The sequence below is a fragment of the Acipenser ruthenus genome, chromosome 24, assembly GCF_902713425.1.
Source record: "Acipenser ruthenus chromosome 24, fAciRut3.2 maternal haplotype, whole genome shotgun sequence".
Lineage (NCBI taxonomy): Eukaryota > Metazoa > Chordata > Actinopteri > Acipenseriformes > Acipenseridae > Acipenser > Acipenser ruthenus.
Genome location: NC_081212.1, coordinates 21926753 through 21939975, shown reverse-complemented (window position 1 = coordinate 21939975; position 13223 = coordinate 21926753). Strand labels below are relative to the sequence as shown.

The 13223-nt window shown below is 37.1% G+C and overlaps 1 protein-coding gene across 1 annotated transcript; it reads left to right on the top strand.

Annotated features, from left to right (window-relative positions):
• Positions 1-850: 850 nt before the first annotated feature.
• Positions 851-12888, top strand: LOC117429896 (lysM and putative peptidoglycan-binding domain-containing protein 2-like). Its single transcript, XM_034049829.3, has 3 exons — positions 851-1375; positions 2771-3102; positions 11609-12888. The coding sequence occupies exons 1-3, from the start codon at positions 1130-1132 to the stop codon at positions 11658-11660; spliced, it is 630 nt and encodes a 209-aa protein (XP_033905720.3). The 5' UTR covers positions 851-1129; the 3' UTR covers positions 11661-12888.
• Positions 12889-13223: the final 335 nt, after the last annotated feature.

Genomic DNA, 13223 nt, shown 5'->3' with positions numbered 1-13223 from the left:
CAAAAAGAAAAACAGTATATGGCTTTCATACTGATCATGGTTTGTATATTTCACACGTATTTACTGTGCCAAGAAAACCACTAATGCAATTATGATGGAACTTGGTAACTTGGTAAGCACAAGTACCTGTATGAATAAAACTTGGTTTGTAGGCATTTGTTACAAGAAGTTATTCAACATGTAAATGTCAGTCACAGCAACATACTTATTTTCACAGTACTGACACCTGATTCCTGGGCAAGTATACCACTCTATGCATGCTGAAGATGTAGCTCATGATTATCTACTTTTTCAGGATACTATTGTATTTATTTATTTATTTTAATTAAGCTGTGGCAAAATCAGTTACTCATATTAAAAGAATTTCTCATCAATGCAAAATGCCTAACGACACCCTTTCATCTGGCTTGCAGGCTTACAGTCTAACATTAAGGACATTTTAAAAAATCGTTGGACCATGCAGATGCTACTGTGGGTTAAAAAAAAATAAAAAATAATAAACTTTCAAAGTTCCAAGCTTCTTTTTTAATGTTAGTAGCCTCAGGTTTCACTTCAGTTTTCCTAACAATTCTAACCACTACGTTTCTGTCTCTGTTTTATACCACAGGAAGTCAAACTAACTGCAACACTGTGTACAGTAGAAACGTTTTGACTGCTGCTAGTTAGAGGTTACTAGTATTATTATTGTCAAACTTAAGTCAGCTTCTGACAGTTGTAAATTTCCCACTTATGTTTCGAACGTTTTTAAATACCCTTTGTTTTAAAATAGTTAACAGTATGAACATTTCTAAAGGTTTTAATCATGTGTTTAACCTAATTGGCCCACTGTTCCCTTGTCAAAAAGAATCACATTCATTAGAGCTGCAGTACCATGTTGCAACACTGCTGGCACGTTCTTTGCTTACTACGGCTTCGTTACATTTGTTGTGCGTTGTTTTATTCCAGGCCTTTGAAAACTACAGGGATACGTAATTATAATATTCGAAAAGACCTACTGCTAAACAAAACCGCAGTTCGTTCCACCTTTTGCTAATTTACTAGTTTGAATTTACCGGCGAAACCCTGAACCCTGGACTACAGTGCTGCCGTACCTTAAAGAACAGCCCACTGCTTCATTATTAAAAAGAAGATGGCGGAGTTCTCCCCGGTTCTACCACTAAGCGATGGAGACGGTCGGTTTGGACAACCGGTCTTCCCCAGGTCCCGCTCCGGTTCGGAGTCTGAAGCCGAACTGTCCCAGAGCTTGGCCCTGACCAAGACCCGTTCGTACGGCAGCACCGCCAGTGTAACCGCACCGCTAGCAGAGAAATACATCGAGCACCGGGTCAGTGCGAGTGATACACTACAGGGAATCGCTCTCAGATACGGAGTCACGGTAAGAAACTATACAAAATGCAAGCCTGTCTTATGTGAATGTATACATCTATAAGATAGAAACCTAGGAGATTCCCTCTGACGGAAGCAGTCGCAAATACCGAAACCGTTCTCTTCTGAAAATGTGCAGCCTAAGGCCAGGTAGACCCTCACATTTCATTCTTAACGACTGTGACGAGCGCTTGAACGCAGTTATAATGTAGCCAATGCACTCCTATGATGCTTATATTAGCAATGGAAAATTTTAACTGCGTTTCAAATGCACTTGTTTGCCAATGACGTGGGGGGAACAGGGGAAAGCAAGCACCGTTAACCACACAAATGCTCCACAATAAAGCGTCCACCGGGAAACCTAGACCACCCGGATTCCAGGAAGTACCTTCTGTGTACTCGTTTTGAGCTCTCGGTGGCAACAGCGTTGGCTGTGAAAATATGACGACACAAGTTAATAACACCATGCAGTTTGCTAATAAATAAAACCCATGATCTATTTTAAAACAGCAACTCTGTTTCCACATATTAGATCTGACAAAACGTGCACACTTAGTAAATGAAAAATAGAAGGGCTGTACGGAATGCAATAGGGAGGGAGAGGGGAGAGGGGAGAAGGAGCGAGACAACAGTGTTGCACATCAAGGCTGAACGTGTTTCCATTGAGTTCTGTAAGGTCGCACACACGCATTCTGAAAATGACAAAACAAATATTTTGAATTTCACTGTATATGAGCATTTTGGAATGAGGAAATTAAAGACAGAGTACTTGAAAATCAACAGTAGCATTAAATGAACTGAAATTCCAGTTAAACGCAGATTGATTTAGAGATTGCGTAAAACTTAATAATCAATACTGAGTGTGTGTGTGTGTGTGTGTGTATATATATATATATATATATATATATATATATATATATATATATATATATATATATTTGTTCTAAATACTTCCAACATGGTACAGTACAAGTACTACTCAAAAATAAACTTAAGCTAATTAGGCCAACAGTTGGATGAGAAGCATTATATACAGGCTACTTGTTTTATTGGACAAGTTGGTCAATACTGTCATGCCCCATGTGAAGTCACTGAGATTCTACTGCTTTCCCATGACTTGTTGCCTAATAGTTGCACTGAACTCTCTCACAGCTTATGTAGGTCAAGAAGGTCATTTGACTACATTTCAACATAGGGGAATGTATAATGTTCTATAACATTCTCCAATTATTTTGCCTATTATATGTCAAGGATGTGTTTGGTAACAGTGCTGGTAATGTGCATTATGGTCAGTAGGAGGCAGTCAGCATTCATTTTTATCAGTTGTAATGCATCATGTTACGGTGTGATAGTAATTAACCTGTTCATTCACAGTGAACTCATTTATTTATTTATTTTTTTTAAGATGGAACACATCAAGAGGGCAAACAAAATCTTTAGCAATGATTGTATATTTCTGAAGACAAGCCTAAATATTCCAGTGATCTCAGAGAAATGTATATCGTTTAATGGACTAAACTCGTTAGAATCACCGGACAGCGAGGCCAGCGTGACCGTGGTGGAGGATGACTCCTCACCTTCTTCTTCCACCGCATCTCCTTCTCCCAGCCCTCAGGAACCTGACAGCCAGCCCACTCAGCCAGAGGAGCTGTCAGCCAAAGATTACTTACAGAGACTGGACTTGAAAATTCAACTCTCCAAACAGGCAGCTAGGAAACTTAAAGAGGAGGACATCAGGTAAGAGGCACGGCAAAGTGCAGGAAAATGGGGCTTGAGTTTAATTTTTGTTTTTTAAAAAAAACAAGAAGAAAAAAACAAACATGGTAAGGAGTAAAAAATAACTCTACCAACATAAAACGTATGTTGGTAACTACATCCTCACCACAGCTGTAAATACTAAACTAGGGCTATTGGTATATAGAAAAGCAGATCACCATGATTTTACTTATGTACATGGAAAAATGCAAGAATGGTATACAGTCGGACACATTAAGTATAGGTTCATCCCGGATGCTGCTATTTTCAATAGCTGGAAAATAAATATCATAACCAAATTTCATCTCAGATGGATAAGTGGTTCTCTAGTTATATGTACATCTCAGTAAGTATGACATACGCACACTGCATCCTTGTTGCCATGAATATGCATTCCCAGAGAGTTAAACACAGCTGTGAAAGAATTCTGTCCTGGTTTATGGATTAATACAGTATTCACGAAACTGTTTGAGATTGCTGTTCAAGAAGTGGACGATTTCAGGGCTATCAATATCTATTTGGTAGAAAAAAATATGACTTGATATAAATTTCTAATGTGTTACAGCTATGTTCATAGAGCCTAGTATAGACGTTAGAAAGATCAAATCCAGAAGTGTAAAGATCTGTGATAAACTTACAAACAGACAGCTTTACTGCAGTGATTGAAATGGCCAAGGGATGACATGATATGAATAGGTTGCTCTTGTAACCTGAAGATGAAGAATAGCGTCTGATCACTCCACCCACACATAGTCATTTATCTCTGTCTTGAGGTCGTCAAATAAATTACTGTCCTGAACTAAAAAAAAAAAAAAAAAAAAACTTGCTTGACAATTCCAAAAATACACCCTTGGCCACAATCAATATAAAAACATGAAGGCTTGGCTGTGGTGTTGGTTGGTGTTAAATTCAATCTTACAATATACCCCACTGCTTCATCCCAAGCATTGCCTTAGGTCAATGTAATCTTCCTGTTTCCTGTCTGTGCATTGTCTGACTTAAATCAGCCAATCTGTATCAATGTGGTGTTCACAAATAGAAACCAATATAGAGAGGGAATGACAACTACTGACATAGAAATTGCTGCGGTATTTAAAAAAAAACGGTGTCTATTCAGTTTTTGCATAAGATCTTGGATTTTTATTTTCTCGCTTCCAATTATTTATACGCCTCCGTTGTTTTTAGTTTAACATTGCTACTGGTGTCCCTATTCTCACAAAATATCTAAACTGTAATTTTCCATTTTTAAGTTAAATTCAACAAGGAAGCTTTATATGTGGAAGTTAATGTATTTAAAGCTGAGTGAGGGTGAGTTCGTAAACTCAATCTCAGTGTCAGAGCGCACTCTGACCGTTCGGAAACTCCGGGAGGCGCTCTATGGTGTCGTTCGAACTCAGAGGAGATGAATTTCTGATCGCTCCAGCTACAGAGCTGGATTCTCAGAGCGTTCACTTTCAAAATGACTAACGGCTTGCTGTGATGGATGCGGGGATATAATAAACCTATTTGTATTATTTATTTCTATTTCTATATTTGTCATTTTAATGTTTTTTGAGAAAAAAATGATATTCCACATATTTTAAGTTTGGGTTTTACATTTTGAAGCGACTGAAGGAAGAAAGGGGAGGAGTCGTCTACACGCTACCTTTTTCAACACCAATTAGCACTAACCAGTTTTTCTTTTTTTTTAACAATACCACCGCACAATAAATAAATAAATAAATAAATAAATAAATAAAACTGAAGAGCAGCAGCAGTAGTAATTACAGTAGTATTAGACTTAAGAGTTGAAAACTCATATAAAAATATATAAATAAAAAAATCGATTATATCGGTCTAAGAAAAAGCCATTAGCGGCACAACTGCATGTTCATAGTTAATAACATTACTATAAGTATTAAACCGTTTTAGGTCGTTCGAAAACTATAATTGCGATGACCTTTGTCATAAAGCTCTGGGTATTTTTTCAACGGAAGTGTCAAGAGCCTGCTTCACCCTGCTGGACCATGTGCATTGAAGCTGTTCTCTGATGGGTCAATTCTCTAGTTGTCGCGCGACAAATCTCAAAAAATAGGATTCAATCCTATTTATTTTGCGTCGCCCTGGTGTCGCTCCCGCGTCGCCTGTCGTGCGGAAGATCCTTCTCAGAAGTATAAGTTCTATTCATTTAGTTGCATCGCTGCAGTTTCGCTAGTCGCATCGTGTCTGGTGGTAGCAGCCTTACCACCGTGGTGTGAGACTGTGTAGTGTCACTTTAAGAAGTGCTGTCTCATACAGTCTTGCAGCCAGAGTTTGGAAACGTGGGGGTGGTGTAAAATAATTAAGATAAGTAACTTGGTAATTGCTTTGAATGTATAAAGCAATTTCTCTACTGTGTGCTGAAGAAAATCCCATTGGTTAGTGTAACAGTTCTGTCATTTAAAATAAAATAAAACAAATATTCAGTATTTTATTGCCAACAGTGTAAACAAATAACTTGCAAGGCACAAGTGGTTAGGAAAGTGGTTTAAATAGACACGTGTATTGTTGTTAGATTCTATTTAATTTCTTAAATATTTAAACTTTTTGGAATGTAGGTAACTATTGCAGGAAGCAGTAGCAGAAGTACTCCAACATAGTTTAAAATAAATGACTACAGCATCAATGTGTAATGAATAAACCAATGATAAATCAATAACCTTACACTGTATAATTTTTAGGTGTAAAAACACATCTATACTTGCCTAACAGTTCGCAAACATAATTTGAAACATTTAGGCAAAATTCTAAATGCTTAACGTTTGGATCACGTCTAAAACATTTAAACACCCCTAAAGGTGACCACATGTCTAAATGCATTGTGATACTTTGAGAATGCAGTGATGTACACTCTTTAAGAAACAGCATTTCTCCCTCAGTGCTTCTTTCTCATTATTGTTGTTCTCTTATCTTAATCCATCAATCGGTCTGCTGGACAGACCTTGAACATTTTAGCTGGTGAGAACTGAAGTACCCAGAAAGGTAATCAGTTTCTCCTTGTCAGCTGGCTGGTGGGATCAGCACTGCGCCATGCTCAGATTATACAGTACAGGGGGAAACCTCTTTGTCAGCAAAACTAACCTATGAAATTGCATTAGACCTCCTCGCAAGTGAGAGTGGCTTCAAGTGGCTTTAATGCCTAGGTCTGAAAACACATTTCAGTGGCAACTTTATAGAATTGTTTTCTACCCTGTGATCAGTGCACAGAGGTAAGCTATGTGGGCTTATAAGAAAATAAACCTGGTTTACAATAGACAGATAATAAAGTATTGTGGAGACACCTTGGTTTTCCTGTATTTCCAATGTGAACCATGGTAGGATGTGATAGCTGCTGTATGGCAGGCATTACCTGTATGACTAGGTAAAAAAAAAAAGGAAAGCTCTTTTTGTATTGGGGAAAGTGAAATATGACAGGAAATTCAGAAGACATTAGGGGATACATCTGGTTATCAAGTGGTGATGCGGGATAAGATCAAATAATTGCGATTGGCTTTGATGAGGGAATGTATTTGCATTGTGAAAAAAAAGATGCATCTTCAATTTTTTCTCTATAGACCAAGGTGGAAGCTGGGAGTGATGAATGCAGTATTGTGCACAAATCAGATTGCATTGAATATGAATAGCCTGTTTGGAAGGTTTTTATTCTGTGTTGCTTAAGCATGAAGCCTTATTTTTTACTGACAATAGTACAGTGATGGAAGTTGATGTTGTGTAGGTATTCCCATGCTGATGAAATTAAACTTAGTGTTGCTGGTTATTTGGTATCCATTTCAAATAGACAGACTTGTTGTCACTGTTGTAGATTGTATAATTTTATTCTCTGAAAGTGTTTTAACTATGCTATGTAGAATCCCTTGGCACAATGCAGTATTTAGCTTCCATAGTTTAGAACACTCACATGTTATACTGGTAAAGCATGAATCTTGAGAAACAATTTCAATAGAAATGCACTACAGGCTGCATTTTAATACACAGCAGGCATATTTCCACTCTACTGGAATAGCAGTATCCATCATCATCTGCACTGGGGGGGGGGGGGGGGGGGCAGCTTTTTCTAACAAGAAGCACTGCATTCCAGCTTGTTTTAAGCACACAGTTGAGACAGATTTTCTTAAGTTAGCACTGTATTTAATTACAGGTGCTGTCAATGAAACACTTAAAGAAGCACAGCTAGGTGAAACATAAGTGATACTGAACATTCATGTTGATTTTCCCGTGTGCAGTATTGTTCTTATAGACTGATAGCACTGTTCACAGTAATTCAAAATGCATACCCTTTTGTAACTAATGGATCGTTTCAATTGGCAAGGTTATTTGTCAATTCCAGCATGATCGGTTTCACACTAGATTCTGCTTTGAATAGCTGTTTTCTGTGTAATGCCTTCTCCTCACTTCACTGCTTCCAGAAAATAGCTTTAACGCACAGTTGCTCATTCCTGAAGGCATAGGTTTATGGAAGGTCACCCCCAGGATATAAAAAGTGAATCAAATAAAAGTTTGGAAGAAACCACATATCTCAGGGAGCCTTTTAACCCCTGTAGTGTATTTCCTCTGTGAGTGTGGCATACTGTAGCACATATGTGTTTTGAACATGCTGAAATGGCCATTGATAATCTTACAAAATTACCAGACCAGTGAAGGATCACATTTTGCCTTAAATATCTCTAAAACCAAAAACGGGATGATTCTGTGTCTAATCCAGAAAATCAATTAGTTTCCACCTGATTTAAAGTATGTAATGACTTTGAGCTTCATTCTGTTTTACAGTGGGCCCCCTATCTATCAGGCATCTGGGAGGATGATCCAGGGCACACTGTTCCCTCATGATCCTGCTATTTATAAACTATCCTACATTTGCAAGGCTAGGCACCCAGCGGCAGTACTAAACAGGATATCCCATCCCCTGGATACTACCTGGAAAAATAGCATCTCTAATCTTCTGTTAATGCTCCAGATTAGTGTTTCTACATTTTGTAAACCAAACAAAACAAAAATGTTGTCCTGGGTATTAATTAATTTATACCCACAGACTCTTGCAGTACAGATTTATTAACATTCTCTAATCTAGATACCTGGAAGCTAGATAATATAACAGAATCTGACTTAATTGTTTATATTTTGGTTTTGCTTCCGTGGGCTACAGCTAAGCTTGCAGCTGACACGTATAACCTCCTGACAGATTTACTACAGGTAGGAGCAGGAGCATACTGTACCTGTTTTGTTCAAAGCGTGACAGAGTGGCGACAAGGCTGAAAGTAAACAAAGTGGAAAACCAAGCGTATTTCAGCCATTCTTTATTGCTATAAGATTTCCTTTTTATTGGTGAAACCTGTAGGAGGATGCATCTAAATTAGGGCAATCCAGAGCATAAACTGCTGTCATAGTTTTATCTGGGTGCCTTATCCATCAGCATTGAACTACTAAGATGATAATCTCTCACAACATACCACTTCCATGATGCAGTTTCTTAGAAATCCAGGTACTTTTTAACCCTTGTATGGTGGTGTCACTATGACAACTCCAGAAACAGTGATGCAATTTCATCCAGGGCTATATGGTACTGTATAACTGCATGGCTGAGGGTATGTACTGTTATATCTCCATGGTAGGGGCAGATTTGTGTATTCATGCAGTGCGTAGTATGTTGACATCACTGATGTATGGGATTGCATTGTTAAATACATTCTTGGGCTGTTTTTGTGATTGCTCTGCTTTGAAAGACTGTAAAAGTGCATTCAAACTAGTTCCAGCATGTAACAGAGCAGTGTAAATCACTGATATCTTTTTATGTTTTCTTGTTGCTGTCAGTGCTTTCCAAGACGTTGGTTATGGGAAAGGAATCAATTGACACATTTAAGTTCTTACGCTTTGTAGAGCAAATAAACAGCCCGAACCATCTTGATTTCTGGCACAGAAAAGCATTCTTGCGCTGCATTTCCAATACGGCATATTGTCTGCATCCACACCCTGTGGAGCAGTGTAGTCCATTTAATTTTGTACTGAAGAGAGGAAAAAAATTAACTGCTTATGAAATCTTAATCAAAATATTCATGCTTTTTTTTAATCTAAAATTTCTCTCGCTGTCAGCTGATATGGAAATTTCTAATCCAAGTAGTCTGGGCATCTGCTGACCCATCATGATGTTAAGAATACTTCCCTGCTGCACACAAACACACTTCTAAACCATATAGTCTCATGACAGACTGAGAAGCAACAGAAGATTGCATTCTTCTCAAAACCATGTGATTGTCGACATTTTTAAAATGTGCCTGAATGATTTACACACACACTGCTTTGGGACAGAGAAGTTCCTTAAAAATTCAGCAAATATTTGAATATTCTTTTGTTTTAAATCATCTGAAAACTGTATTTCACTAAATACTCCATTAAGAGTAAAATAAACCCAGTACCCCATCAAACTACATCATAAACAAAGGAGAGAAACACAGTTTTGTACAGCAGAAAATGTTTTTTTTAATTTTATTTTTATTTCAGAGGTCATTAAAACATTGGTTTCCTTAGCATGATATAATTCTGTTATAGTAATGAATACGAACAAGGTAATTTTTGCATTTTAAACACTACTTTTATATATAGACTTGTCCTTAATTAATACATAGTACACTAAACTCCCTGCCTTGTGACTAGTTCCATATAATTACCAGAACACCCTTAAGATCTCCCTAGATTAGGACCAGAAAGGGGTCTGTTCAGTTTATCTAAACAGTGACTGTTATGATAACTAAAGGACATCTAAGTGTGTGTGTGTGTGTGTGTGTGTGTGTGTGTGTGTGTGTGTGTGTTTGGTCAATGTAGTCACACTGGTGTTTTCTGAAGACTGTAGAGATATCCTAAATTAAAATCTATTTACAAAGAGAAAGGATTCCATCTTCACTGTCCACAATAAAGTAGTAAACTATTACTACAAAATATTAATTTGTAATGTCATTTGTAGCCCAGTAGTCAGCTGAATGCATTGTACTGACATTTGCTTCAGTCGTTCTTTGATTATAGTATATTAGATTGACTTCACAATGCAGGAGAAAACTGATAAAGGCAAAAGACAAGACATGTAAATTAGCTTCTGTAATGAGTGTTTGCCTATAATGGTTTATGAAACCATGTACAAGTATCATATGTGTAGCTTTCAGCTGGAATTCAGAGAGAATTCATTTGAGAATTTCTAGTGTTTCCAATTAACTTGAAGCGCTTAGTAAAAGTGTGGGTCAATGTTGATGACACAAATGACAAATGAACACCTCTACATTGGCAATTGTCATTGCTAATGCGTTCACAGTGAACTCTCAGCTTAGTCAAGCTTTACCCGCAGAAGGTGACTGATTAAAACTCGATGCTGATGAGGTTTAGAAATATTGTACAGAGTTCCCAAACGCAGGCATTCTTTTTACAGGAAACTGGATCAGTCTCCAGGGTGAAAGCTGTAGTACAGTAGGATTATATTATTTATGAAGGGAAATGTAAGTTTAGGAAGAATCCACACAATACATTCAATGTGGAGCTGTGCCAATAAAAAAATGGTTATAGAAAAAATAGATGCAAATATTTTGGGGGTTATTAGATATTGTTAATTTAAAGAAAAGTATGCAAGTCTTAAGTCCATCTTAAAAGGGGGCAGTCCATCTTCCTACAGATGTCAGGACTGCCCAGTCCCTGACCACATTCCGGCGCCTCCTTAAGACTCACCTCTTCAAACAGCACCTGTAGAACTCCTCTGTTTGTATCCTGGGACACTATCACCCTTCATGTAAATGTGCTTTATTTTGCTCTTATCTGCCCCCTATTTTACTGCATTTAATCCTGTACTTCAGAATACTGTAATCTGCCAAGTGTTTAACCTGTAGTACTTTGTATTTAATCACATCCTGATGTAACTATCACTATTTAATCATATCCTGATGTAACTATCACTATTATCTGCTGTATTATTGAATTGTGGTTTGTCACACTTGTACTTTGCTTGAACAAAAGTTATTGTATTTCTTGCTTTTATTGTATTACTTGTATTGTAACACTTGAAATGTATTTGCTTACGATTGTAAGTCGCCCTGGATAAGGGCGTCTGCTAAGAAATAAATAATAATAATAATAATAATAATAATAATAATAATAATAATAATAATAATAAAAAAAATACAATAGTCTCGTTAAACACCTGGTTTTAAAAACAACATACTTGACTGTAGGACCTAAGGGCAGGACACCTACCTCTCTTAATGCATGAAACCTTTTCAGTAGAGGGCTTAAAAACAGAAACGTGCTTGCACCTGGGTGCAAGAGGGCCCTATTCTAATGAGCTGAACTGCAGAGATCTTAGATGAAATGAATTGACCCAAGATCTCTATGAAATGTAACATTATTACCTCGATTGCTTGGCAAATAAATTGTATAATAGGGTATTTTTATTTTTTGCGTGTACATCCTGTAATAAACAATCCCATTTGTTTTACAGGCTGGAGGGGGAAGACCATGAGTATGCAACCTCTTCATACCATACTCACTGAACCTGCTGAATGGAGTCGTGACGGGGACTAAAGCTGTAAAAGCTTTCTTTGTTTTTGGAGAGGCAGAGACATTTCCAGGAGCAGGGACTGTTTTTTTGTTTTTGTTTTGTTTTGGCAGTTTTTTTGTTTGTTTTTATTTTTATTTTATTTTATTTTGTTGTTGTTTTTCTTATGCTTTTACCAAACCATCAAACAGGTACTTTTGACTTGTGTTATTTGCACTGAAACGGAACGGTTACTCTTTGCCTTGTTTTAAGGAACTGTCTATAGCCACAGTACTGTGGTAGCAAGAACCCATGTGAATATTACCACTGGACCAGAGTGTGGGTAAGAGATTTTATATCAGTCATTTACCATGCTAATATTGGTGCTGAAACCAAGTATTCAGAGCAGTGTGGTTACAATGCCTGTCTCAACAAATCAAGATCTCAGCTAACTTAACAAGGGAAAAAAAGACATACGGTGCTCAGTTCTTTTTATGTGTATTTACTTTAAAGATAGGAATGAGTGGGCACTGATCATTCGATATTACATGGCTTTTGCGTGAATGACTTAATGGATAAATATTGTTTCCAAAGGCATTGGCACCCAATAACTAAACATTTTCACCACAATAGCTTTATTTTTAATTGATATTGTTGTACCGCTTTTTGCTTCAACAGTACTGTGGAAACTGACCTTGCCTTCTTGATTGTATTTTATTTATTGTTTTAAATCCAAGATCCTTACTATTATAGTGATAATGGTGAGAGTGTGTTGAGGCTCCAGGCACCCATGGCTGTCATTGCACCCACATGCCACACAAACACAGACACCCATTTCATTAGTCTACAGTTGGTCAACTGTGTCACCTTTTAAACCAGCTGAGGTTCAAATAAACTTGCAAAATATATCCGCATGTCAGGAGACTATTATGATACTCATATAAATGCAGTAAATATATTCCTTTCTGAAACGTAGCATTCCTATAAATATATTCATTTGTATCACCAATGCAAATTATGGAAATCTCTGACTGTAAATAAGCTGTGGGTGCATGGAAGCGTGTTATTCTTGTTTGCCTATTCGATGCTACTGAATGTTTTCCAAAAGGGATTATTCTGTTTAGAAGCATCCATGTTTCGGTTGTGTGGTGAGTGAAGTTTGAACTATTATGGCTTTTATTGTGTTTTATTGTGCTTTTATTGTAATTTATGGTTTTGAATACATTAAACAATTCTGTGACAAATGTACTTGTGTTTTTCTGAACCTTTTTCTTACCAACTGCTTTCAGTAACAGGGATTTTAAATCTTAAGGATGTACTTCTGTTCTATTTTAGTTTTTTTAGTTTGTTTTCATTTACTCTCTATTGTTTGCTCTTGAATGATCTAGTAACGCAATGCAGTCCGGTCCTGGTGTGGATTGATATTGCTGCGCCACCTATTTTCACATCACACTTCTAAAAACCTATTGGCAAATTCATATTTTTGGGGTGATTGTATTTGTAATGTGTTATTCTTGGGAGACCACATATTTCAATATCAAGTAGAGGAATATTAATATAAATGTGTGTTTTGTTTTTA

Bases quoted from the DNA above. Each gene is read 5' to 3' on its own strand.
- LOC117429896 (XM_034049829.3), top strand. From the start codon at position 1,130: ATGGCGGAGTTCTCCCCGGTTCTACCACTAAGCGATGGAGACGGTCGG. The intron at 1,376-2,770 runs GTAAGAAACTAT...ATTTTTTTTAAG, and splicing joins CTCTCAGATACGGAGTCACG to ATGGAACACATCAAGAGGGC. The intron at 3,103-11,608 runs GTAAGAGGCACG...TTTGTTTTACAG, and splicing joins CTTAAAGAGGAGGACATCAG to GCTGGAGGGGGAAGACCATG.